At 47.0% G+C, this 27482-nt stretch overlaps 1 protein-coding gene across 1 annotated transcript in view; it reads right to left on the bottom strand.

Annotated features, from left to right (window-relative positions):
* Positions 1-3623: 3623 nt before the first annotated feature.
* LOC146868931 (torsin-1A-like) overlaps positions 3624-27482 on the bottom strand; it is a 61385-nt gene continuing 37526 nt past the window's right edge. The window contains exons 4-5 of the mRNA XM_085613998.1: positions 9896-10023; positions 3624-5729 (exon numbers count right to left, since the gene is read on the bottom strand). Coding sequence (XP_085470124.1) covers positions 5479-5729; positions 9896-10023 — 379 coding nt within the window. The 3' untranslated portion in view covers positions 3624-5478. The remainder of the gene's footprint in view (positions 5730-9895; positions 10024-27482) is intronic.

Below are 27482 nucleotides of genomic sequence, written 5' to 3'. Positions count from 1 at the left end.
GGGTCTCGCCTGCTGCTCTCCCTGCAGAGCTGTCGCGCTTTTGCAATGGCGGCGCCAGCAGTCCGAGGAGCCCCCCCGCGAAGGGTCGCTCCCGGGATCCGCCGACGCCCTCTCGTACCCAGGGTAAGTCCGCTGTCCCCCAGGTGGGCAAGGGCGTCCCCCACGGCTGTGTTGTCGCAGGCTCCACAGCAGAGCCCCCAGCGCTGGTGTCTGTGCTGGCCGCAGTTGCTCTCGGTCGCTCTGGGCCCTCGTGGGAGGCCGCCTACTCCGCTGTCTCCTGTAGCCGCCGGTGGCGGAGCAGAGCCACCCCCGGACTGGGTACTACTGTTCGCTGTCTCCGGGTGTTATCCCATCCTCCGGTTCGGCCCCCAGTACGGGTCCTAGTCCGCCGCTATTCGTCGTCTCGCTCCGGCCCGGGCACTCGCGTATTTCTGCAGCCAGACGCAGCCTCACGCAGCCCGGCCCGAAGCTCCACCCTCTCTCGGCCCTTCAGCTTCGGCCGCGCGCTGTCCGCCTCCAGGCTGCCGCGGGCGTGGGAAGTCTCTCACCGGCTCGATCTTAGATACCTCTGCCCCCGCTGATAATGTTCTCGTGAACCGGGGGGAGATTCAGCGCAAGAACCGTGGTTGGGGGATCAACGGAGCGGGAGCCGGCAGGAAAGGCGTCCGCTCACCCCGCCATCTTGGCCACGCCCCCCTGGTTGTTGCTTTAAAAGATATTCTGTATCCAGTAAAGAGGGTAATTCAACTCCGGACCGCAACAGCTCGGTGGTTCAACAGGACCTGTCGCATGGCCAAAAAGGCTCTGTTGCTGGTCTTAAAAACCAACGACAGAGAAGCCATCAGGGTAAATCGCTCCCTGTATAAAAAGGCAATCAGCGATGCGAAGAAGGAAAGGGAGGCTGCAGTGTGGGAGGAGTTGGGTTTTGCGCTTAGTCACAATGACGCCAAATCATTTTGGTCCATCGTAGCAACTGGAGTAAGTGGGCAACTCCACGCTCCTGCCCCCAATATTGCCTCCTCAACCTGGGAAAGCCACTTTGGTGATCTATATGGCAAGCCTGATTATGATGGTTTCTCTGTTAGCACTCCTGAACCTCCGCCACCTCTTGTATATTGTGCTCCATCCGAACTTTTTACCCTGGTTGAGGTAGAAACAGCAATTGGAAAAATGCTCCCTAATAAGGCTCCTGGCCTTGATAAATTGCCTGGGGACTTGTTTAGGGCACAACCAAAGATATGGGCCCCCTATTTGGTCGTCCTATTTAATCGTATCTTGCAGGGGGATGATGTGCCCCCCACCTGGCTAGGAGCAGAAATCGTGCCCATTCTAAAAAAAAAGGGCTGCCCATTAACTCCCTCTAATTATAGGCCCATTAGCCTAATTGATACTTCGCAAAAACTAATGGGGAGGGTTCTCCTGGACAGGGTCCTGGGGTGGATTGAGGAGAATGGGATTCTGTCTACATTCCAGGCAGGTTTTAGGGCTGGTACCTCCACCCTTGATCAGATTTTGCGCCTGCAGGTCTTGCACTGGAAAACAGCTATGGTGGAGGGTGGCAGCCTCTACCTTGTGTTTGTGGACCTGCGGGCAGCTTTTGATCTAGTTCCACGAGCTAAATTGTGGCAGGTCTTAGCAGACTTGGGTTTTCCGCCTTATTTACTCGCCGTCCTATCTAGGCTCCATGAAAACAATTTCGCCCAGGTAAGGTGTGGCAAGTATGGCGGTCTTACTGATAGATTTCCTGTCCAAAAAGGTGTCCGCCAAGGGTGTGTGTTGGCTCCCACACTATTCAGCCTCTATATTAACGGTCTTGTGGACCACCTGAATTGTGTGGTAAACAATGATGCCCCTAAATTGGCTACAGGTCGAGTGCCCGCTCTGATGTTTGCAGACGACACCTTGTTGCTGTCTAGAACATCATCGGGCATTCAAAATACACTGGATGGTTTTGTGAAGTTCTGCGAGTTGTGGGGACTGGAAATCAATCTGGGGAAAACAAAATTTATGATTTTCAACCCCCCGAAGCGGGTGCGCCCAAACCCAGTTTTATTTGGCACTCCACTTGAAAGGGTTAAAACCTTCGTATATTTGGGCATTACTTTAACTGAGAACTTTAACTGGAATGCGCAGATCTAAGTCGGCACTCAAGCTCTCTCAGTTGGTGGAGGGTCTAAACAAAGTTTTAAAAAATCAACTTATAAACCAGTGTCCCCTGCTTTGGAGATTTACTGTTGGCAGGCCAGAGTGGCTGCAGTCTATGGGGCTAAACTTTGGGGACATAAGCAGATAGGGACCCTCAAAAAGGCTGAGCAGTCCTTTTTAAGAACCCTTGTAGGGCTCCCTTCTAGCACGCCTTTGATCCCCCTTAGATTTGACCTTGGTTTAGTCCCAATAGAGGAGATCATAAGTGCCAGACCAATCTTGTATTGGAAGAGGTTATGGTCAGTCCCTGAACTGGCCGCATACAGAGCAGAATTTGCTGAGATTTGGCCTGCCCTTAAACATAAAAAGATCCCTTGGCTCCAGCATATTAATGCAGCTAGCATTTGTCTAGGACTTCCAGAACTGTGGGTAACCCCGGAAACCTACTTTTCTGGGCTATCAAAGAAAGAACTCCTTTCCCTGATATGTATACAGAATTCTCAATCACTCGAGTTCTACAGCGGTGGGTAGGTTGACTTCAGAGTTCCTCATAGTTAAACCAGACCCAAAACTTGAGGAATTTATGGACCAAATTGAACCTCCGCTTGCTCGAAAACTATACATTCAGCTAAGACATGGTACACTACCGGTTAGGTCCTTTTCATCTAAGTGGCAGACGCAGAACCAGGAAATTTGCCCTGCATGTAATTATAAAACGGAGACTGTTGTACATGTGTTGTTCTTCTGTCCTGCCTACTATGTAATCAGAAAACGTTGGTTGATTCCCATTTGCAGGAACTTGGGATTTCATCATTTTATGCAGGCTTGTAGGTCCTTAACTTATGACACCCACTCCCCTATTGTCTTTGCAGTATCCCGCTATCTAGATAGCATGTGGCGTAAGAGACGAACTTTTTTAAATTAAATTTTGTACTTATTCCTCTCTCACTGATAACTTGTAGTTTAATTCCTCTTTTAAATTTGTATGCTTATTTATTGTATTTGCTGATGTACTTGTGTACTTTTATGGTCTTATGACCGAAATAAAGTTTTCACTGACGGACTGACTGGCATTTAGATGCGAGTCACAGATTTGACACATCAGCCTAAACATTCCCAATACTTTTAGATGCTTACTTATACTTATAAGGTCCCAAAAGCGAGACCTATTGGTTATGCCAATGCTTGTTGTTACTGGTGTGTAATCAGTCCCAGCAGAGGTAAGACAATGTCTAATGTAAATAAAAACATTGAAACAAGTAAACCCGTCTTTTTAACCCCTTGAGTGCCCGCCCCTTTCCCCGCCCTGTGCCGGCCGTTGCATTAGCGGGCGGGGTTTATGACGAGCTGGTCTCGTCATGGGCACAGCGCAACCGCGGCCCATGACGAGACCAGCTCGTCATGGGCACTCAAGAGGTTAAAGGTCAGTCACTGGGATTCATTCTATTGCAAACCCCAATCACAACAGTACACCTGTGATCAGAAGAACCTGTTTATTGTCGACAAGAATGCACATCCAATGCATCATAGGTACAAAATCATTTACTCCTCTTGCAAACCTCATACAAGGCACCCGATTAATCTACAACTTTAAAATGTCAACTAAAGACGCTTCAGTCCAAAGACCGCGCCTTCAGAGAGCCCCCTTTTCATACTTGCAGCAGTACATACTGGTAATAGACCGACACCTGCCCACAGACCAGGCTGACATCTGACCAGGGTACACGTTTCATGACCATGAGTCACTGGAGGTTGTGCAAATAATTTTATGGAGACTGTGGGATGACCGTCTTACAGAACAGATTCAGCAGCATTTCAAGAATTGACCAGATGGTCAAAGCTGCTCTGTAGTGATTGATGTGAAGAAAAAAAAAACTGCATTCAATAAATGTTTTCATTCTTTGGCTACCTGTTAACATTCATAAAAGTGTCTAAAATTGTATTAACAGAAATCCTGGAACCCACCCTTTCCGGAAGTGAAATGTTCCTGTGCACGCACAGAGGGCAGAAAAGTAAGTGAGCACTCATCACAGGCTTGCGCTTCTTAGGTTACAAGGAAGTTTCAGGGAGAAACCGGGATCTAATGCTGAATTTTCAAGTTCAGTGAAGAAGTGCCATGTGTCCAACATCTTACTGCAAGTGTCAAATCACCAAATTAAAAGTAAAGGAGCCACCATTCTAAGTGCCAATTGGTAACTGTGCTAGGAAATGTGGACAGTGAGGGTCAGAAGACAACTCTGTCTGGGGTCAGTAGGATAGAACACAAGCGCTTCTATCCCATAAGCGTTGAGAAAGCACCATCAGACAACCCAGCACCAGGAAGACACGGAGGATGCAATCAGTGGGCGAGGGAGGGGGGTGATCTTTCATTTATCAGACTCCATTCACATTAGACAGGAGCAGACGCTTCCAAAATGACAAGGAGACTCCTAACATCTGGTCACCTGGGGAAGGTTCAAGCCCCTTCCCTTAAAGCTATGGAAGGCCACGATTTGGCAACTTTGTACTACACAAACTAATTTCATACAGCTGTGGCCGAGACACTGTCACTGATGTCAGAGCACCACACTGCAGTCTGGCACAATCTGGGGATTCTGCATCCACTGTCTGGATCGCCACACGTTGACTTACCCATGGGTACTCGCGCATGCAGCAACCAAGTTTAGGCCCGAGTGCGACAGGAGAAGTCCATCTCTGCCAGGTAGCAGTCAATGGAAGAATACCATAGGTTTTTTAGGATAGAGTTCACATTTCTTCATACAATTAAAAAAATGACATTTAAAATACAGAATTAAAAATAAAATTACATCATTTAGTGGGCTAGCACCTTAGACACCTGCAAGGATCCACAGAAAATTCAACCTGTAGATCTCACACCCTGTAAACTAAATCGGGGTCAGGTGCCCGAAGCAACTATCAATGAATCTCATTCCGTGAGTGCAAGTGTTCTTGTGTGAAGGAAGAGAAAAGTACTCCAATTCCCCTAAGACTTCCTTCCGATGGCCCCTTCTGAAAGGAAACCTCTACAAGGCCCCCCCTCGCTCACCAGGAGAGATGTCAAGAACGTGAACAGAAGATATCCTCGCAGTTTGAGGCAAAAGTCCGATGGTATTAAAAAGTGCTTATACCACACAGGTTCCTCACTTGGTGAGTCACACGTCTGTACACAAACAAGCTTTCACACAATCTGCATGTAGCATATTCAATCATAAAAAAATAAAATTTGGATTCTTAGAACCTGTAGGAGAATTTAAAACTGGAAGAAAAGTGCTTCAGTTGTTGACCTGTCCCTGCAGGCAGTGCAGCAACAGAAGGTGCAGCGGAGCGAGCCCCTTAGAGCTCCATGGACAGATCCAACTTGGCTGAGACAGTCTTGCAACCTTTGTCCGAGTAGATCTTCTCTTCTTTAGGGAAGTACGTCATCTCATCTGCCACTCTGGTGATAAGATCTTCATCCAGCTCAAACCCACGGGACTGGATCTCCACAGCCACACACTTCTTTACGTGTTTGTACTCCAGAGGCAGGAAAGGCACAAAGAAGTCTATCAGGTTTTTGTCGATCAAGCTGCTGTGCCACAGGCCACCTAAGGAGAGGAAGAGCAGGAGTCAACAACAATGATCCTCATGGCCAATGTTGACCAAAGCCATGCGCGCCCATTTAATAAAACAAAGGTGCTTGAACAAGAGTCAGATTGCAGCTGCTGACCTTAAAACCCAAGATAAAGACCACCTCCTTTTTTAAATGGGGTTACTAGAGAACAAATGAAGTCCCTCAAAATGGAGTTAAAAATGCCTTCCTCCCGCCCCAAACCTAACGAGGTAAAGGGTCTATAGGGAAGATCCCACAAACATTCACTCAGGGAATTTTAAAAATCAGGGAACAGCCATTTCAGTGACAGGCCCTTGAGCGGTATTAGTGACGCGAGTTTCCTAGAAGACCCTTGCAGAGCTCAGCAGGCCACTATAATATACTTCAAATTATTCTTCCAGCTCAAACTGTACTTCAGAATATACTTTGTTCTAGTATAAAGTTACTCTTAGGGGAGATCAGGTCACCTCAAAGGCTTCCTTGGATCGAGCAGGCAACTAAATCTCAACCTTCTCAGGGACCTTTCCAAAAGGCAGAAATTAAAAAGGATTAATGCCACATGGACTGTACAAACGTGTGGCGTTTGAAAGCATTCAAGGCTTTAATTAAAGGTAAATAAAAGCAGTGGAAGATAAATAGAGTACGCACATAAATATAGATGTTTGATTTCACCCAAATCGACTAGAAAATAAAAATAAGCAATGAAAAGGCCAATGGGTCTCTACCATGGGCAAGCTATTGGCTTTGGCAATTGGGTGGGGGTGGATAGCGAGAAGATTAAAAAAGACCTAAGAAGTGTCATGAGGCAGCCAGAGCTGGCTACTTTATAGTGCAGATGCAAGGGACAAGGGCATGAGGGGGGAGTAGGGGGGAGAAATAGTACCAGAGAGAAAATGGAAACGAGTCAGTGGCAAGAGTAAGAGAAGAGAAAAGGGGAGGAGAGAAAGAACAAGAGTGTGAGGATGACTGGGAGAAATGGAGAGACTTGATGAGCTAGAGGGCAAGAGGGTGAAGAGGAAGAGAGCAAACTAGAGCGCAATGGCGAGAGAGTGGAAATGAGAAAGGAAGAGAAAAACTGAGTAAGACTGACAGATAGTGAGGGACAGAGAAGGAGAGAAGAGAAAGGCAAGAGGGTAAGTGGGGGAACGTGAGGTCAGGTGATGCTGTTATGACCCACTTGAAGAGATTGCCCTCCTGCACTGCAGCAGTGGAGGCCTGGAGGGCAACAAGATGCCGAAAACCTAATGGTGATGATGAAAACGGGAAGAGTGCAAACTTGCAAAACAAGGATAGAACAAACACTACAACGCCTCGTAAAATTGAGCTCTGTGGGACATTGCACCGTCTGTGAGCACGTGTAGCCACGGGTTTCAGATTGGCAGTCCTGAATGATTACTAAGTTTCAAAAGTAAAAAAAAAAAAAGTAACAAGTTGTGTCATTATAGCTAGCACCAATACTTATATCAGCGATAAAGCTTTGATCGTTGGATACTGGTTTCAATGTTTAAAAAAAAAAAAAAATCTTGTGACAGGACAGAAAATTGACAAATATAATTGTAGCATGGGCCCCCCTACAAGACTGTTTACTCTGCCACAATGTGTCTACTTTGTAATAGGCAATGGATGCGATGGGTGGGGAGGGGAAACAGATATGGAGTCCGGTACTGCTCCAGGGATCTATGGGGGATTCCTCTCAACCCCTCCTCAAACAAACCTCGGTTTGGACGGCAAACCACTGGCCACCCCTGATATGGACTCAAGACAGCCTAACTGCCCATTCTTATTAGAATGGCACACACACACACACACACACACACAATCTGCTGACCTCAAATGTTTGTTATTCTAGCAGAGTGTGGCTGGTGTTGTAGGTTGCTCTATACAAGAGCTGCTCTCCAACCAAACTTGGGAACCACCCAGAGTTCTCTGCTTCTCTTTTGCATAATTTATGCAGCACTCTAAGCCTGAAAGGGTAGTGTTTTGACTTTTATTCTGTGCCCCCTTGTATCTAGACAAAGCTAAATCTCTGAAGAGCTATAATAAAAGAAAACGTGTCAGGGGTTACTTTTATTCATTCCAGTTTGGCTTGGATTTGTATTTTTCCAATCCAAAGCTGTAATACTGTGCCTGGGGTGCTAAAAAGCTTTTGTTATTTTACAGCTCTGAATGGATGTACTGTGTTAATCCCATGTTAAAAGTTTCGAGAAATTAAGGGTAAAAAATAATTGTATATCTGGCAGTTGGGTTCGCAAGAGGCTCAAAAGACTCGCGGGTGGGCCAATTTAACAATTAAGGGTTCTAATTGGCCCAGGAAGCTTTATTTCCCTCTGGTCTTCTCGCTGCTGCGGAGCGAACCCTTTGATTGGCTGCCAGAAACATGATAAAATTTTTGCTAGCAGCCACTAAAGGACTCAGATTTAAGGGGGGGATCCCAGAAGCAAAAAAATGCTGCAATCAGGGAAACTCTCCCCTGCTTGGGAAAAAGAAATAAATGGCAGCAGGGTTGGGTTTGTGTGCCCTGGGGCTGTATTCATGAAGGGGAGGGGTGGCTGCTCACCCCTCCCCGAAACTCTAGAGGCCCCGAGGAGCCCTTTCACAGGCCAAATTGGATTATATGGGGGAGGTGGGCACGTGCCACCCTCACCGATACATTTATGACCCCGGGAACTCCACTTCACAGGCAGGTTCAGTAGCTATGTCCCAGGAAGCCTGCCCCAGGACATAGCGGTTTCACTGTCCATACCGGTGCGGGCAGGGAAATCTGCTTTGATCTTGCTTCGCAGAAGCATTTTTAAGTTTCCCACTGGCGGAAGCAAACACCACATCCATCCCAAAGGGAAGGAGCTCTGAAAATGCTCCTGCTGCTGAGAGTTGACTCTTGGTCTGTTTCCTGCCAGTACTGAAGCGGAGAGGAACACAGATCAAACTATTGCTCCCGCCCAGAAGGAAGAGCAATGGGGCTGCTGCCTGCAGGTGGGAGCGATGCCGGCTCACGATGTAGGTGGTAGTCCCAAGGCCCCAGCCGGCTTCCCTCCGCAGCCCGCAACAAGAGTATGGTGGGTGCCTAGGACGGGCATCTACCTCAAGTTTGAGGTCTCTCGGTTGGGGGGGGGGGGGGGGGGCAGCAATTGGGTCCCCAAGGCTGAAACCTGCCCATCAAGGGGGGAGGGGGGGGGGGAGAGGAGGCAGGTTGGGCAGACTGCTTTACTGTGTGTGTTGGGGGGTCACTAAAGATTGAATTCACACTTCGCAGCCATCCGTGAAGACGGGTCATACTCTGCAAAGTGGTGGTCCAGTGATTTTAATGGCCGCATAACATGGAAGCTGAAGTTAAACAGTCGAACACCTAAAACACATTTTTAGGTTTCGCAGTGCTTGAGAAATCTATTATTTTTAATATAAACTTAAAAGGGACTTGCATCTAGCCTCCTTTTTCCTGGCTTCTCATGGGTTCCTGTGCGTGCCACTTACTTTTCCTCTATTTCTAATGGCTGTAAAATATTTTCCTGCTTTAACCAATGCTGGTCTGCTTCTCTTATAATTTTCCAGCGGCCGAAAAATTAGTAGAACTATTTTTCCACAAAGTTTTGCCTATTTTTGGTTTTTACTCTTGCAGCATATTTATAACAATTTATCACCAGAGAGATTAAGTGATTGCATAGAATCAGGATGTTGCGCCACCGAGACACGAACAGGGATCCCCAGCTATTGAGTCAGCAGCTCTGGCCGCTACGCCACATCCTCTCTCCACTCGTGTTACTGGTCAGGGAGCTCTTTCCTTCTCCCGAACGACGATTGATAAACACAACTCTTTATTAATCAAATAGGTGAAACCATTTCGTTACTTAATGCCTTGGTAAAGTAATGCGTACAACCCTTTTATGTTGCGGAGGAGAGTTTGCAACCCTTGTTAACTTACTCAGATTACATATTAACTTTCAATGAAGAATTTCAAATAACTGTCTAAAATGCCAGAAACAGAATGTGGGCTTTCAGAACGTCTTAAATGAAGGTTAGTTAGCCAGGACATTTAAAACAATAGTGATGCCTCCCTATGAGAAGCTGGTGAGCCTTCTAGTCAAGAGTGCACTACAGACCACTGCTGACGCACAAGCCACACAACTCCCCACTTGCCTCCCCAGGAGGCCCCTGCAGACTCACTGTTTTTATTGTTGAAGACTCCAACCGACAGGATGCTCTCTACGTCCTTCAGCTGCAGCTCTTCCCTCCGCTTTCCTTTTTTCCAAAAATCCAAAGCCACCTTGGTTATCAGGTCCCCACCAGCATTGCTGAAAGAGGAGACAAAAACAGTACACAAAAACTAAGGTTTCAGTGATGGTCCATTCAATTAATGCGACTTTCACTAGGGAAGGAAGACTGGCACGCGTCTCTGATCAAAGCAAGGCTGATAAGGCCAAAGGAATCTGTGCTGCAGTCAAGGAACAAATCAATACCCAGAAGCAGAGGGAAAAAACCTGACTAGGACTATGCTCACTGTGAAATTAGGTAATTAGCCTGATGAATTCCAAAGACAAACACGGTCATAAGAGAAGATGGTTTTACAATCAATGTTCACCTTCTACTGAAGCTTAAGGGCTATATTGGCAATACACTCTCCGGGTCGACCAGCGTACAGTTGGCAAGAGATGGGTACGGCAGAGTTAGGACAGTCTATTCTGCCCTACTTGTTTGAATCACAGAGAACATCAGTTGTGGATGAAAGATGCAGACAGATTTCACACTCGCCACCAAACAAACCTACATCTTCCCTTTGCCAGGCTTGCCCATTGCAAGGGCGCAGCTGGTTCTCCATGCTCAGGTGTTTGCTGTTTTTCAGACGACAGGCTCACAGGAGATAACACAAGCCAGCCAGAGTTTCCAGCACTCCTCATTGCTATTAGAAGGAATATGCTACTTACCAGTATGCATCTGTTCTTGGCATGTAGAGCTGCAGATCTATACACGGTGCATAGATCGCCATCTGGTGTTGGGCCCGGATGTTTGCAGTTTGTTTTTCCTTTTGGAAAGTCTTTGGAAGTCACGAGTTCGGTGACTCCTCCCTTGGTTCGTATTGCGCATGGGCTTCGGCTCCATCCTCAGATTGTTTTTCGCCAGCAGGGAAAGATGGAGTGTAGTGGTAACAGTAAAGAAACCCATGTGTGTTGTATCTAAATAAGATAAGACTGGAACGGATACAGGTAGCCGGGTGGGCGTGTATAGATCTGCAGCTCTACATGCCAAGAACAGATGCATACTGGTAAGTAGCATATTCCATTCGAGGCATATGAGCTGCAGATTATACACTGTGCATAGATTATATAGCAGTACCCAACCCTAGCGGCGACCACCGGTATCCGTTGCAGTAGTTTGGAAGAGTGTTTTGAGTACAGCCTGGCCCACAGTAGCTTGTTGCTTGGTTTGCACATCTACACAGTAATGTTTTGTGAAAGTGTGCGGCGTTGACCATGTGGCTGCTTTGCATATGTCATCTAGTGGTATGTTTCCTAGAAAAGCCATAGAAGCCCCTATCTTTCTTGTAGAGGGCTTTAGGGGGAACCAATAGCGTTAGTTTTGCTTTGTGGTAGCAAATCTGTATGCATTTTACAATCCACCTGGCTAGCCCGGATTTAGAAATTGGGTTGCCTTTGTGTGGTGGAGAGAAGGAGACAAATAGCTGTTTGGTTTTCCTGAAAGGTTGTGTGCGTTGGATGTAGTAAAGTAAAGCCCTTTTTACATCCAGTGTGTGTAACGCTCTTTCCGCAACAGTTTGAGGTTGTGAGAAAAAGACTGGTAATTCTACCGACTGGTTTAAATTGAATGGAGGAATGACTTTGGGTAGAAATTTTGGGTTGGTGCGGAGTACAACCTTGTTCTGATGCATTTGGAGAAAAGGTTCCTGTATAGTGAGTGCTTGTATTTCACTAACCCTTCTGAGGGAAGTGATGGCCACTAGAAAAGCTGTTTTCCATGTGAGAAACTAGAGCTCACATTTATGTAATGGTTCGAAAGGTGGTCTCATTAACCGTGTGAGAACTATATTCAAATTCCAGACCGGTGAGGGTGGTATTCTGGGTGGAATTACTCTTTTGAGGCCTTCCATGAAGGCCTTGATGGCAGGCACCCTGAAAAGTGATAGGTGCTGCCTGTTCTGTAAATAAGCAGCAATTGCTGCGAGGTGTAACCTAATGGATGTATATGCTAGGTTACACCTTTGTAGATGGAGCAAGTAACATATGATGTGCTGCATGGACATATTTAGAGGGTTGATTGTGTTGTTGTGGTAGTAAACAACAAATCTTTTCCACTTTGCAGCATAGCATGCCCTAGTAGTAGGGCGTCTACCTTCCCTGATAATATTCATGCAATCAGGGGGAAGGTTAAGGTATCCAAATTCTAGGACCTCAGGAGCCAGATCGCAAGGTTGAGCTGAGCTGGGTCCGGGTGCCTCATCTCTCCATGGTTCTGGGTTAGGAGGCATGGTGAGAGGTGCAGCTTTTGGTGTGGTACTACCGAGAGTTCCAGCAAAGTGGTGTACCACGGTTGTCTGGCCCATGTTGGAGCTACTAGGATCAGTGTTAGGGAATGCTGTTGTAGCTTTCGCACCACTAATGGAATTAGTGGGAGAGGTGGAAAAGCGTATGCAAATTTGTTTGACCAGTTCACCCATATCGCATTGCCTTTGGACAATGGGTGTGGATATCTGGCGGCGAAGCTTGGGCATTTTTTGTTTTCGTGGGTGGCGAATAGGTCTATGTGTGGATGCCCCCACTTCTGAAAGAACGGGTGAAGAACTTGTGAGTGACGTTCCCACTCGTGGATCTGCTGTGTCTGTCTGCTGAGCAGATCTGCCACGGTGTTTTGGACTCCTGGGACGTGTTGGGCCAGGAGAAAGATTTCTTGTGGAATTGCCCATCTCCACATGCTCTGTGCTAGCTGAGAGAGCTGTGGAGTGTGTGTGCCCCCCCCTGCTTTTGAATGTAGTACATGGCAGTCATGTTGTCTGTGCAAATGAGGACTGCCTTGCCTGAAATCTGCGTCTGGAAGGATTTTAGGGCGAGGAAGATTGCTAGTAACTCCAGATGGTTGATGTGGAGTAACTTCTATTGTGGCGTCCATGTGCTGTGAGATGTAACAGATGAGCTCCCCAGCCGGAGAGCGATGCGTCTGTTAGGATTATTTGTGGGACCGGGTCCAGGAACGGTCGACCTCTGGAAAGGTTTGTGGTGTTCCACCACTGCAGATAGCGATGGGTGCGACCGTCTACCAACACCAGATCTGCTAGTTGTCCCTGAGCCTGGTTCCACTGGCGCGCTAAACACTCTTGGAGTGGACGCATCTGGAGTTTTGCATGTGGCACTATGAAGATGCAAGAGGCCATCATCCCTATCAGTTGCATAAACACTCTTGCTGGGAGAGAGTGTTGATATGAATTTTTGACGCAGAGCCTGTATCTTTGCAATCCTGGCAGGATTGGGATAGGCTATGGCTTTTGAGGTGTCTATGGTGGCACCGAGGAATTGTTGTGTGTGTGATGGTACCAGGTGGGATTTTTGATGGTTCACCGTGAACCCTAGCTGGTGCAATAGTTGGACTGTAGCGGCTGTATGTTGCACACATTGTTCGTAGGACGTGGCTTTTATTAGCCAGTCGTCCAGATACGGGAAGACATGAATGTGCTGTCTTCTGAGGTGTGCAGCCACTACTGCTAGGCACTTGGTGAATACCCTTGGTGCTGTTACCCGAACTGGAGCACCTTGAACTGGTAATGTTGCCCGTCCACCACAAATCTGAGGTACTTTCTGTGAGACTGGTGTACTGGAATATGAAAGTATGCGTCTTTCAAGTCCAGAGTGGTGAGAAAATCGTTCTGGGAAAGAAGCGGGAGAACCCGTTGAAGGGTTACCATGTGAAAATGGTCCGAATGTATGCAAGTGTTTAGAGGTCTAAGATCTAGGATAGGTCGTAGAGTCTCGTCTGTCTTTGGAATGAGAAAGTACAGGGAGTAGACCCCTAAATTTTGCTGATTTATGGGGACCTGCTCTATGGCTCCTTTTTGCAGGAGGGAGATCACCTCCTGTTTTAGCAGTGCAGTATGTTCTTGAGACATAGGGCGGTGCCTGGGTGGAATGTTTGGGGGGCAGATGTTAGATCTAAGCAATACCCTGACTGAATAATTTGGGTCACCCATCTGTCTGAGGTGATTGTCTCCCAGACGTGAAGGAAAAGTTGTATTCTGCCCCCGACTGGAGTGGAATGGTCTAGAGGGAGCGGGGGAAAGTCATTGGGTAGGAGGTGTGGCAGAGCGGGCGGTATTTGTTTTGCCTCTGCCCTTGTTATAATTGCCTCTGTATCCGCCTCTTTGATAACCCCTTGTGAAGGTAGATTGAGGAGGGGATTTGTAGGACGTGGAGGCACTATGCGAGGAGTAGCCTCTGCCCGTGCCTCGAAAGGAAGAGCGGCGAATGGAGCGCCTAGGATTGTGTGACTGTAGGGCTCCCATGGATTTTGCCGTGTCAGCATCTTTTTTCATCTTTGAGGGCTTCATCAACTTTTGGGCCAAATAGATGATCTTGGTCGAATGGGTGATTTAATATAGAGGCTTGTACCTCAGGTTTAAAACCTGAAACTCTGAGCCAGGCATGGCGACGTAGAAGGACACTGGTGTTTATGGCCCTGGAGGCTGTATCTGCTCATTTAGGGCACAGCAAATAGAGGTATTGGTTATTAGTTTTCCCTCTTGGATCAATTCATTGGCCCTGTTCTTATATTTGTCAGGGAGATGGTGCATGATGGTCTCTAACTCATCGTAATGTGCCCTGTCGTATCTGGCCAATAGGGCTTGTGTGTTGGCGATACGCCATATGTTGGCGGCTTGTGACGCAGTGCGCTTCCCTGACGCGTCTAGGAGCTTGGACTTGGTCAGGTGGTGGTGCTTCGCCTGACGCCTGAGAATTGGAGCGTTTCCTAGCTGTAGATACCACTAGGGAATCCAATGGTGCAGGGCCTTTAATATATGAAGGGTCTGTGGGGGCGGCTTCGTATTTCTTCTCTATACGGGGGTTTAGGACCCTGGCCCTGACTGGGTCTTTAAAGACCTCCGGTGCATGTTTAACCACCCCTTTTAACATAGGTAGGATGGCCGTAGACCTGTGTGTGTCGTCAAAGGTGTCTAGGAGAAAATCCTCCTCCACTGGGTCAGTGTGTAACTCCACCCCGTGGTAGTGTGCCACCCTTTGTAATAGGTGGTGAAAACCCAAGGAATCTTCAGGTGGGGGATGGCCTAAATGGGTAAAGGTCATCCTGTGGGACATCTGGGATGTCCGGATTATTATAGTCGTCCCATGGGTCTGGAGATCCAGTAGGGGTGGGATTCTGTGGCACATCTGCTGGATCATAAAATGGGTCTCCTAAGTCGTCTGGGACAGGAGGCAAGGTTGGGGAATGATGAGGCGGGGGTGGAGAGGGTAGAGGTGGGGAGGGTGGAGGAGGTGGAGGAGGAGGGGAAGGCACTCTGAAAGGGGAGGTAGCAGTGTCTTTCCTCTTTGGAGGTGGAGCTGGTTTGTCCAAATGTCTCTTTTTTGTAGACAATGTCAAATGTCCAGTTTTTGGATCCTTGGTGAGTGTCTTTTGGAGAGGATCCGGTGTAAAAAGTTCTTGCGACACTGGTTGTTCGGTCGGCGCCGAAGTTTTCGGGGCCGACGGCTTTTTAGGCTTGTCCAAGCCGTGCTTCTTTGGGACCTCCGATTTTTTGGTCGGCGCCGAAGAAGGCTTCGGCACGGGAGTGTCGGTGCCGAGGGCCTTGTGATGTTTGGTCAGCCCCGGCACGGCAGGTTTCGACACCGAAGGCTTTGGTACTGGGTTCGGTGTGGAGATGGAGGCCGATCTTTTCTTCGGTGCCGAAGGGTGTTTTTCGGTACCGATGGTAGGCTGGCTCGAGCCCGAGCTGCCGGAAGGCTTAATAGGCTTCTTTACCGGGCCCGAAGGTGGGGTGTGAGAAGCAGTATCCTTGGTCTTGCCTAGGCCCGAAGGCGAAGGTGTGACGAAGCCTTTTTGGGTGTCTGCGTGGGTGTGGGAGGGGGTATTGTACTCCCGACCCTCTGCGCCGGGGTGATGTCCTCCACATCTGAGTCGTCGGCCTCGGAAGCACTGACGATGTCGTCGTCCTCCTGTTCGATGTTCTGCTGTCCCGGAGCTTCGACGTCGTCCCCGAAGATGTCGACTGGAGCGGAGGTCGAGGAGTGCGCCATGTTGCGTCTAGCCCGTCGATCTCGAATGGTCTTTTTGGAGCGAAAAGACTTGCAGGCAGGACAGTCTCGAGCCTCGTGTTCAGGGGAGAGGCAGATGTTGCACACCTCGTGGAGATCGGTGTGGGGAAACTTGGACCCACATCGAGGGCACTTCTTGAAAGGAGTTCTTTCCATCAGCCGAGACCGGAGCCGGAATAGGCCCGAAGGCCGCCGTCGACGATCGGAATCGAAGAAGTGCCAAAGAGAAGGTGATTAAGATGATTTATTATCTGAAGGATCTCGATGAGCGAGGATTTTGCGTCGATCGGTGAACTGGAAAGTTCAGACCCGGAGCGCGAAGTATTACATCCGAGCCGATGGCGGAAAAAAAAAACAATCGGAGGATGGAGCCGAAACCCATGCGCAATACGAACCAAGGGAGGAGTCACCGAACTCGTGACTTCCAAAGACTTTCCAAAAGGAAAAACAAACTGCAAACATCCGGGCCCAACACCAGATGGCGATCTATGCACAGTGTATAATCTGCAGCTCATATGCCTCGAACATATAATTCTACCCCATTTAACAACTCTCAACTCAACCACATTCCCAGACACCTGGAACATGCCACCGTCATGCCCCGGTTTGAGAAATGATCTGCTGATCCAGCCACACTTTCCAACTAGATCGCAATCTTCCTCCTAACATACCCAGCGAAGGTCTTCAAGAAACCAATCGACCGGTGCCTCACCACCTCAGCAACCACCATCTCCTCAATGCCATGCAATTTATATTCAGGTTCAACGACCATACAGAAACAGCATGATATTTGACAGAGGAAGCAAGGCACCCCTCAATCTCCTCGATCTCCCTGAAACATTCAATACAGTCTCACACCACATTCTCATCCGGCGCCTGCATGAGATGGATATCCAAAGACATGCTCTCCACTGGATCTGCTCCTACTTAAAGGAGAGAACACAAGTGGTCAGCCGGGCACCTTCAGAACACCACAAACCCAACTGCAGAGTGCCTCAAGGTTAATCGCTCAGCCCCATCCTCAACACATACATGATCCCTCTGGGCAACGTCATCAACATCCTCTCCTACGACACACAGCTCCTACTCTCCTGGTCGGGCAAAATCCAAAACAAGAATCAAGTCCGCCGCCAGCATGATCGCAGTCAATAACTGGATAAAACTCAACTGTCTCAAACTCAACACAGACACAACAGAAGTAGCGTTCTTCAGAAAGAACCCCTCACCATAGGACTCCAAATGGTTGCCGGCCAAACTCGACCTACAACAGATGCCAGGAATCTCGGAATAATCCCCTAAAGCAAATTAGACTTGATCGCAGAAGTAAATGCAGTCACTGCATCCCGCTTTCTCACCCAGAAGATGGTTAGGCAGACCTTCAAATAGGTCCCATGCAAATCTAGTCAAGCACTCCGCAAGATAGACAATGAAATACCTTCTACGCCGGGATCATGAAGCAACTCACCAGGAGAATACAAACCACCCAGAACTTGGCAGCCACTCATCCTCAACCTCCAAAACAAAACTCACATTACACCACCCCTCAAGGAACTCCACTGGCTTCTACTACAAAAACACTCAATTCAAACTCACAAAAACACTCAATTCAAACTCACACAAACTTAAAGCACTACACAACTCATGCTTCACTTCCTGAACAGTCTCATTTCCTTCCACCAACTACACAGACACTTCCACTCCGCAGGACACCTACCCGCACACATCCCACGAACACACATAACCAGATCAAGAGAATTAGCACTCTTACCTCTTCCCTACAGCGTGTAACGGCCTCCCAATCCACATCAGAGCCGCCTCCTCTCTTCTTGAATTCCACAAGAAGCTGAAGCCCTGGCTTTTCAACTACCAACCCTACATATATTTTCCCCAACATATTGGGCATTATAAGAGTACCCAGGCTTTGTGAATTTCCCAAAAGGAAATGGCAGTAATAAGGCAAAATTTATATTCTTTAATAAAAAAACATTGTTAAACTGTAGAATAATAGGTTTTGCAAGAATGAGCGATGTTTTTTCTCCTAAATTTGGCATCAACAAAAGTATGCCAGCTTTGGGATGCATGCAGTGGGAGATTTATTTTTCACAGCTGTAAATTAACATACTGTTACAGCCGTCCACGTTTTCAAGTCAAAGAGATATAAAGCTGCTGTCAGACAAGAAGCACGTCTGCAGCACAACCTCCAGGACAGAGTAGTTTTGCTGCCAACAGTGATGCAGACAGAGAAAGTTATGTTTGGCTCTGCCTAGTGGGAGCATTTTCAAATCCACCACCAGACGGGAGAAAACATGCCTTTCCTGCCTGCAGAAGAGCGACAGGGAAGGCATGTCTGCACCCGGCCAGCAGGAGATTTCAAAGTGACCCCCACCAGGTGGGAGCAGGCTTCTGTTTCCCTGCCTGAACTGTTGCAGGCAGGGAAAATGACATTGCTCCCGCCCGGAGGGAGCAAGCATAAACAGCTGCTCCATCCAGGCAGGAGCAATGCCAACTCCCACACTATGTGGGATCCAGCTGGGGCTGCAAGGACCTTTGAAGTCAGCCCACAGCCCCCAACTTGGCACTTTGGTACCCACGTTTTAATGGAATTCAGCCCAGGGATCCCGAGGCCTATTAAGGCTCAGGGAGGAGGGCCTTTTCCTCCCCTAAATATATATGTTTGGCCCTAGGGGATGGAGTCCAGATCCACTACTGACTTAGGGAAGAGGGCAGTGGCATCCCTCACATATATGGTTCAGCCCCAGGGTCCTTCACAGCTCTAAGAGGAGACCATGTGCCCCCACTCACTTTACCAATAGTGTGGGCTTGCCTTCCTGTGGGGGGGGGGGGGGGGATGCTAGGCCTGCCCAACCACTGGTCAGGCCCGGCCCTGTGGCCAACCTCCCCAATGTGGGGCTGGCTGAATCCAGGAGGGTTGGCTACAAGAAATATCACAAAATAGAAGAGACAAGGGATTGAGTCTTCTCTGACTCCCTTACCAATATTTAAGTCTCACACAACAGAGAAAAACTTTATAACAAACATAGCTCTACTGTACGCTAGATACGGGAAAATCAAAAGATGTCTTAATACTGCCCTCACACACTTGGTAGTGTCATGCTTCATCATTGGGCCGCATCATACATCCAGGTGCAGACCAACACTCTGTATGGAGCGCAATTTTTTAGTAAGAAGATGAAGAATAGTGGTGAGGGTAGAGTGTAATAAAGAAAGGCAAAACAAAATACAAAAGTGTAACTCAAATCAAAAAGGAAAACAAATTTTCTCCTGGAAGAAGGGACCAAGAGACGTGGAGATATAATTATATTCGGGGGATGGTGCTCTTGTCGTCACACTTACTCCAAAGAGACACTATCTCCAATATCCAATATCCCCTCACACGTCCTCCATCGGAGTCCCGGGTTTAGAATAAATATTCGTAAACTCTTAATTGTGAATCCTCTTGGAAATCTCCAGAAAAGAGTGATGTTGGGGCAAAGCCCAAACATACAGAGTAATAAGGTAATAAATACCCTAATAGGGGTACAGACCAGAAAATAGGGACCAACACCCTGACGAATGCCAGAGCGACTTGGTTTGGCGCAAAAAAAGCTGGCAGAAACAGGTTGGTATTTGCAGTGGGGATAGAAGGGTTGTTACCTTCCCTGAATACCCCATATCGTTGGTTTTAATCCTGCCAGAGGTTGACAAAAAATAAAAAAATTGCGGGTTAACCCCTAGGCAGTTTTATAATTATATCTGCACCTCTCTTGGTCCCTTCTTCCAGGAGAAAATTTCTTTTCCTTTTTGATTTGAGTTACACTTTTGTGTTTTGTTTTGCCTCTCTTTATAACACTCTACCCTCACCACTATTCTTCATCTTCTTACAAAAAAATTGCGCTCCATCCAGAGTGTGGGTTGGCTACAAGCCCTGTGGCCAACCCCCACCCGGTAAGTGGCAGGGGGTTGGTTTTACGCATGATGAAAATATTAGCTTACGTTAGAAAAAAAAATAGAAATTTTACAGGGAAAAAAGTGTAAAGTAAAATTATAGTAAGGTGAGAATTTCAATGATAATGTCACGTTTTAAATGCACAAAATCACGACAATTCAGCATCACAGAATGGAAGCCTGTCCCATAAATCCTCTGACTTTGAAGTCAGAGAAAGAAAAGTAAACACCAGGCTCCCTTGAAAGACAGAGCCTGAGATTTGGCCACTGTCTTTGAAAGCACAGCAAAGGTCACAAGAACAGGTCTGTTAACCGACAGGAGCACTCGTGGAAGAATAGAACTAGGTAGTACGAAAAATCTTTGCTCCTTGGGAGGGACAAACAAGCTGGACAGCCTAAAACAAATAAGGCCACCAAACAAAAAGCCAGAACATAGGAGTACAAATCACAAAGCCAATGGTAAGCAATGGGCAGAATGCATTTCCAGGGAACTCCACCAAGATGTCTGTAGCAAATCCGACAACTGCGCTGTCTGGTAGGCCTCGACCTAAAAAGTACATTCACCAACGTTTGAATACAAAAAAACAAACATCCCTAAAGTAAAGGGTTGCAAGGTCACGGTAGTGGCGTGGTCTATTTTAGCAACTTGTTGACAGCACCAGGATAGCTGGGTTGCTCTGCAGGAAGAGTGCATTTCTCAGAATGGCGATCCTTCTGAGAGGAAAGGTCAGTGCATTTGCATTCTATATATTATTTTTATTCACTGTGGTTAAAAACCAAACAAAAAAAACAGACAACACGAAAAAAGTTCTGGAACTATCAGTTACGTTACAAGGACACAAACAGGTGTTGCTGAGACACCGCCCTGCGTGATCAGCTGCTACACAGCTAGCTAACCGCTGAGACTTTATCGCTAAGGCGTTGGCCAAGTCTACAGTCAATGCTGCGTATTGCACTGGCACTTCCTGCCTTTCTACCTTATGCCAAGTGTGCTCCGAGATAATTCAGGGTAGTCTGCTAGCTGAGTCTGGAGGAGTTCAAGAAAGGGAAAAGAGCACTGTGACTAAACAAGCTTAGCCAAAGCAAATACCTCTCTGTGCAACAAGAGCTATTGGCTTTGTCTTTTGGTCATGGTGCTATGCAGAAGACTCAAAGTTAGAAAAACGCGCTAGAGCACAGCCGCCGCTGGCCTCGTCACAGCTCTTTTATCATGTGCCTGTTGAGGGAAAACGCAGACAATGGGTGGGTGGGAGGGAGGAAGATTTAAAATAAAAAAACAGAAGCAGCAGCAACACAGACAACAAGAAAGAGGAAGCAGCAATACAGAAGTCTAGAAAGACGACACAACTTTGACATTGGAAGAAGAAAGGAAAATAGTAGCACAAACAGAAGGACAGCAATCAAGATGAAGCAACCATTAGTTGATAAAATGTGCCAGCCGAAAGAAATGAAGCGAGGGTGGAACGCGCAGGTCAATTAGGAGGCAGCAAATAAGAGTGCAGAATTGTTAACTTAAGCAGCCCTCGCTCAGCAGTGCAATTGCCTCCACATCCCAAGCGGAAAAGACACGATAATGTCCAAAAGGTTGCTGAAGGCGTGAAAAGTTTCACACAAAGCCTGAAGTCTCTGCTCCCATCCCAGCTACCTTAACCAGGGAAGATATTGGGGCAATATTACAGGACGTGTGCAAACCTCCGTTTGATAACCTGGCGTCTCTTCAGAAGGACCTCAGCCGGGACATTTCCATGCAGATTAAGTCCCTGGGAGACAGAGTGCAAGCACTTACGGATTTCGGGCACTTCTCTGATCACACTCATGCAACTAATTTTCATCCTGAGGCGGTGTCCGTCATGCCTGGAAATGGCCAGACCTCTTTAGAACCCGCCAATCCCCCTCACTGGCGAACCCATCCCTTACCTAGTAACTCATCCCCATCCCACAAATTCTCCCCAGTGGTTAATAACATTCACTCTCACAAGCAAGCTGGTTTAAATAACAACAGGGACCGGAGACAGGAGTGTGGGGACCGCCTGCAACTTCTGCCCGAGTGCACACTGTACGTCATCATACTTGAGGCGACCCTCCTTTCAACGCAGGCGTGCACGAAGACTGGTATGGCTTTAAGAATAAAGTGGTCAATTAGTGTAAATCAAGTTCAGGCTGGCCGTTTGACCTTGTGGATGAAATCCTTATGGTTAGGAAGGCCGGCTGGCTGGGATATTCTCCAAGGGGCGATTTGGGGAGGGGGGGGGGGGGGGGTGGTAAATTTCAGGAATTCCTACTTGGTAAACTAATACATAGATTGATTATTGTGTGAACAGAATGTGTAAGATTCGTGCGTTCCCACTGGGCTTCTTTTATCGCCTTTGACCATGCTACCGAGGGCTTGCAACATGGCGGGCCAGGCCTCAACCCAGTTGCTCAGCCCATCAGTCCCTTTGTTCACAAATCCCGCTTTGCTCCTCTTTCGTGCATGTCGGATGTGGAATGACTGGCTGCGCCTGCGGTGATCACTTCTTCCCCTTCTTCTGATGATCACCTCAAGATTCGCTGGGGAGAGACTTTGACCAAACCCACAATCATAGTGGACACTGCCAGGCCAGACAATCTTCGCTTCCTGTCTTGGAACATAGCGGGAATCAGAAAGAACCTGGATAATGAGGACTGGCTGGAACGTGTTAGTAAGCATGACAGCATGCTGCCAAGAGACCGGGGCCTGGAGGATTTTCATGTCGATGGGTTTCGATCCTTCTGCGTGTCTGCCACACCATCAACTTCAGGCAGGCAGAAGGGGGAAGGGGGTTAGGTGTACTCATTTGTATTAGAATAAGCAATTTGAAAGTTGAAAAGGTGCTGTGTACCCCTTGTTGCCAAGTTTTGAGAAAATGCCATTTCCTCGGTTCTTGGAAGTTTTATTAATTAACTTGCTTTTTTTTAAAAATAATTATCCGGTTGATCTGATAAGGGAACTGGACCAATTTAAACTAATTACAAGAGATACCCAGATTGGGGGGGAGGGGGTTTGGGCAGTCTCTGGATGGGCGATTTTAATATTTCTACTTGCCCTTTCAGAGGTGATCGGGTTGTGGGGTTATGGATCGGCAAGAGGAGAATCTAAATCTAGAGGAAGTGGTGCTCGGTCTGAGGCGGCATTGGTTGGGGAAGTTCTTTAAAGTTTTAAAAGGTCTCTGTAAACGCGCTTCAAGCTTGCTGGTTGACAGGAAAAAGCAAATGGCAACTCTCTCCCCATTTAAATGGTTTCATGCTTGCACTGTTGCTTTAAAACAGCTAAAAAAATAAAATAAAAAAAAAAGAAGGTTTCCAATGCATCAACCCGCAATGTTGAGGTTAGATATGCTATGGCCGCATATAAATCCACTCTAGATAAGAGGACACAGGAAGTCGGCATGGGAGGACTTGCAAGCAGTTTCTGAACACTGGGACACCAGGGCCTTTTGGGAACTGATGGACAGGCAGGGGTGTGGAATTTATAAAATATCTACTTGTCCATGGGGCAGTTTGCTTCATAAATCTACTTGTCCTGTAACAAAATCCACTTGTCCCTTTAGTGCCATGTAATGCGGTGACAAATTATGGCAGCAATCTCACTATATAAGAGCTCCGGAATAGCCTCTGATTATGCCAGGGCTATTTCCATAGTAGGGTTTGAATACTAGCAATTCCCTTATGTTGCCACGTTTCAGCAGATCTACATACTAGCGCTGAAGGGAAGCATCAGTTCCAGGGTTGGAATGCCCTTTTGAGTCTGTGCAAACCTACTCATTTTCATATTTTAAGGGTTTTTACCAACTCTTATCTAATCTTTACCCATACTGAGGAAGGTTGAAAATTTACTCGGGACAATGGCAGTCATAAAACTTATTTCAGGGTAGGGGAAAAAATGGTTGGAGGGAAAGTGAACTTGCAAACACTCAGATTTTTGCCTGAGCACATCTACACCTGCATATTAGCTCATGCTAAAATGCAGTTCACAAATATTTTCTAGGAGTACTATTTCTTGGCCTACTTCTGTAAAGTCTTGTGAATTCATGAAAGTCATATCTGCACTTAATGCAAGGACATAAGTGCACTTTTGAGACTTTATTTAATAATTGGGCCCCCGATTAGGTCTGGCGTTAGCCATGACATTTTGTGTTTATTAAAATTCTGTCTCTCTCTCTGTTGACTAGCTTTACTGTGAGTGACAGCATTCTGTTCTTTCACAAGGAGCATAATAGACACAGTCGTTTTGTTCAGTGACAGAAACTACTGTTGCAATGTGTGCTTTTAGAGACCAAAACTATTTTTGCTTTTGCCAATGTTTGTTATAATGAGGGCCCGGTAGCTCCCACACCAATAAGGTTTTTACAAAAAACCTGCCAAAACAAGTCACACATTGACAAAACCAAAAGGCTGACCAACAATTCCAGACCTATTGGCTTTACCAATGCTTGTTTATTATGCTTCCCATAATCTTATTAAAACTGGTTATACATTTCCCATTATGAATATTTTTGGGAAACACTAGCACACATCAACACATTTTACTAAATGAGGATGCAGGAAAATGGTACCTAAAATGTTACAGTAGTTTAGCTAATTGTTTTTGCATTTTTTTGTTACCATTTTATTTTGAAAGCAAAGAAGAATCAATCTTGCTTTCAAGCTTCTGCATATATTTGCATCTAATCAGAGAGCATTCTGGGAGCAGTATGCATAGCCTCATTGTTAAATATTGAAAACGTGTGTACACATTTTTATACTGGACCCACTTTCAGTAGTACAGTCTGAACTTACAACATGTACTTAGATCACTCACCCTAATAAAGGTTTTGCATTAATGAACCAAAAATACAAGTTTGAACAGCATTAACACATGGACACAAATATTACCTTAACTGCAGGCAAAGCCTTTCCCTGATCCATAATGTGGTACTGTAAACTGGCAGCCAAAGGGTTTGTGCTGCAGGGTGTTGGGCCTACTTGTCCCAAGGACAAAATACACATGAAAACTTGTTGCCCTTGACTCCAAACAATATGTCCCGAGCGTCGGGCTATAGGATTTCCACATCCCTGGACAGGCCTTGGTTAACTGATGACAATCAGCCAAGAATTGAATGTCATACCCCAAGCAGAGTGGGTCAATCACTTCTCTAAAACATTCGGCCACGACTCTCCACTCCACGTTCCAGGTCAGCCCCCCTCATCTGTCGAAATTATAGCACCAAGTAATTCTATTGAAGTTAGCCTAGTAACTAGAGGCCATATTAAAATAATGTGCAGGAAAGGCGCCAGGGCTAGATGGAGTGCCCATTGATATTTCCAGACAGAATCCTACTTTTAGGGCACCCCTGCTGACAAATGTTTATCATGTGGGGATTTCCCAAATTCCTGGAAGAAACCGAATATCGTCCTAATAAATAAAAAAGGGTAAATTGTTCAATTCTTGAGTCTGTTCTTTGAAAAACCTGTCGGGCTGGGTTTGAAGGATTCCATTTTTTATTTTTATTTGCTTGTACATTTCACACTTTTTGGTGCAGATTTGAATGAAATTTGGTAGTTTGTTAGCATGTTTAGTTGACTTTAAAATGGCTGACCTCATGTTTTGTGCCAGATGAAGAGAGCATAACCCTAAGATGTCTCTCCCCTCTTGAAATCTGAGTGATCGCGCAATATTTTGGGAGGAAACCATTGCGCTCCTCAAACCACATCTATTCTGTGTTTACACTGGTTTCAGCATTGCTGGTCCGACCACAATTAATCAATTGTTGCAGCTGTTTTTGTTTTTTATTTTTACTCGTATCGTAACATTAACTTTGACCTTATTGTAGAATGGCCACCATAGTTTACGAAGCCTTGACAGAGGTAGGACAGCCTCCCTTCACTTGGTCTGCTCCACCTGTGTTGTCATATGTGCGGTGCTTTCCAGGCTGCGGTCCTCTGAGTGAGGCACATGGGTGAGATGCTAGTGAGGTGCGGGCCTCATTCTTTTTCTTTTCTGAAAGAGAATATTTGTGCACGTTTTATTTTTGTTTCATTACTTTATACATTATGGATGCCATTGTAGTGCAGGCGCTTGGCTGTTTTCCAATCTTAACTACCTTTAACTTTTACCAGACATGCTTGAATGAGGAGGTCACATCTGCTGAGAGCTGTAGGTATTGCGCATGTAATAAATATTATTAGTGCGCTCCTAGCTGCCGAGTACTCTGTGCGCTGACAAACATCACAGGTCCGGCCTCTTGGTCTTCTAAATTAAAATATAACACAAGTGTAGGCTTGCACTGTAACCACCATGAGATCAAATGCATGGGATTTTTTTTTTTGCCTCGCCTGCTGACCAGCGAAGGTGTTGTCGTTACGACTGGTATTGTGTTCAAGGGTTGGAGGCAGCCCATTGCTTACCCTTTGTTGCCTTCACTGTGTCAAATATTTTTAGTCGGCTGGTAGCCATAAAAAGATAAACATATAAAATTCAAACATCTAAATAGTATTACCTCACAATCAAAATTTTATACACAATATATACACACATATATCGGGGTACATAATGCAAGTTTGTCAGAATACATTAATGTTCTCCACTCATCTAATTCGGAGCGCTTGTTGAGTATAACTTATGACGGCTGAACAACAGTGCTCCGAATCTAAAAGCTGTAAACGCTGCAGGCTTAAAATGTGTGATCTAACACCATAAGAACACAATAATGGACATGAAAGTTGCGATGTGGTGCAAGCATAACAAGCATTTGCAATGCAATCGGTCTCGCATTTATAAGAGTTTTAGCTATCGGCAGTGTAAAATTACAATGCCTTTTATTTATGTTTTGGTTTTAAAACAAATAAAAGGTATTGTCATTTACAATGTCAGTAGCATAAACTCGCATAAAAGCAGTGTGCGGCGTGCAGCTGTGCAGCGTGCGGCAGTGGGGCGAGGCGCGCGGCAGTGGGGCGAGGCGCGCGGCAGTGGGGCGAGGCGCGCGGCAGTGCGGCGAGGCGCGCGGCAGTGCGGCGAGGCGCGCGGCAGTGCGGCGAGGCGCGCGGCAGTGCGGCGAGGCGCGCGGCAGTGCGGCGAGGCGCGCGGCAGTGCGGCGAGGCGCGCGGCAGTGTGCGGCGCGCAGCAGTGTGCGGCGTGCAGCAGTGTGCGGCGTGCAGCAGTGTGCCGCGTGCAGCAGTGTGCGGCGTGCAGCAGTGTGTAATGCAGCAGTGTGTAATGCAGCAGTGTGTAATGCGGCAGTGTGTAATGCGGCAGTGTGTAATGCAGCAGTGTGCGGCGTGCAGCAGTGTGCGGCGTGCAGCAGTGTGCGGCGTGCAGCAGTGTGCGGCGTGCAGCAGTGTGCGGCGTGCAGCAGTGTGCGGCGTGCAGCAGTGTGCGGCGTGCAGCAGTGTGCGGCGTGCAGCAGTGTGCGGCGTGCAGCAGTGTGCGGCGTGCAGCAGTGTGTAATGCAGCAGTGTGGCGTGCAGCAGTGTGTAATGCAGCAGTGTGTAATGCAGCAGTGTGTAATGCAGCAGTGTGTAATGCAGCAGTGTGTAATGCA

This window comes from Triturus cristatus, chromosome 1_2 (genome assembly GCF_964204655.1).
Source record: "Triturus cristatus chromosome 1_2, aTriCri1.1, whole genome shotgun sequence".
NCBI lineage: Eukaryota > Metazoa > Chordata > Amphibia > Caudata > Salamandridae > Triturus > Triturus cristatus.
This window is presented reverse-complemented; position numbering and strand designations above follow the sequence as displayed.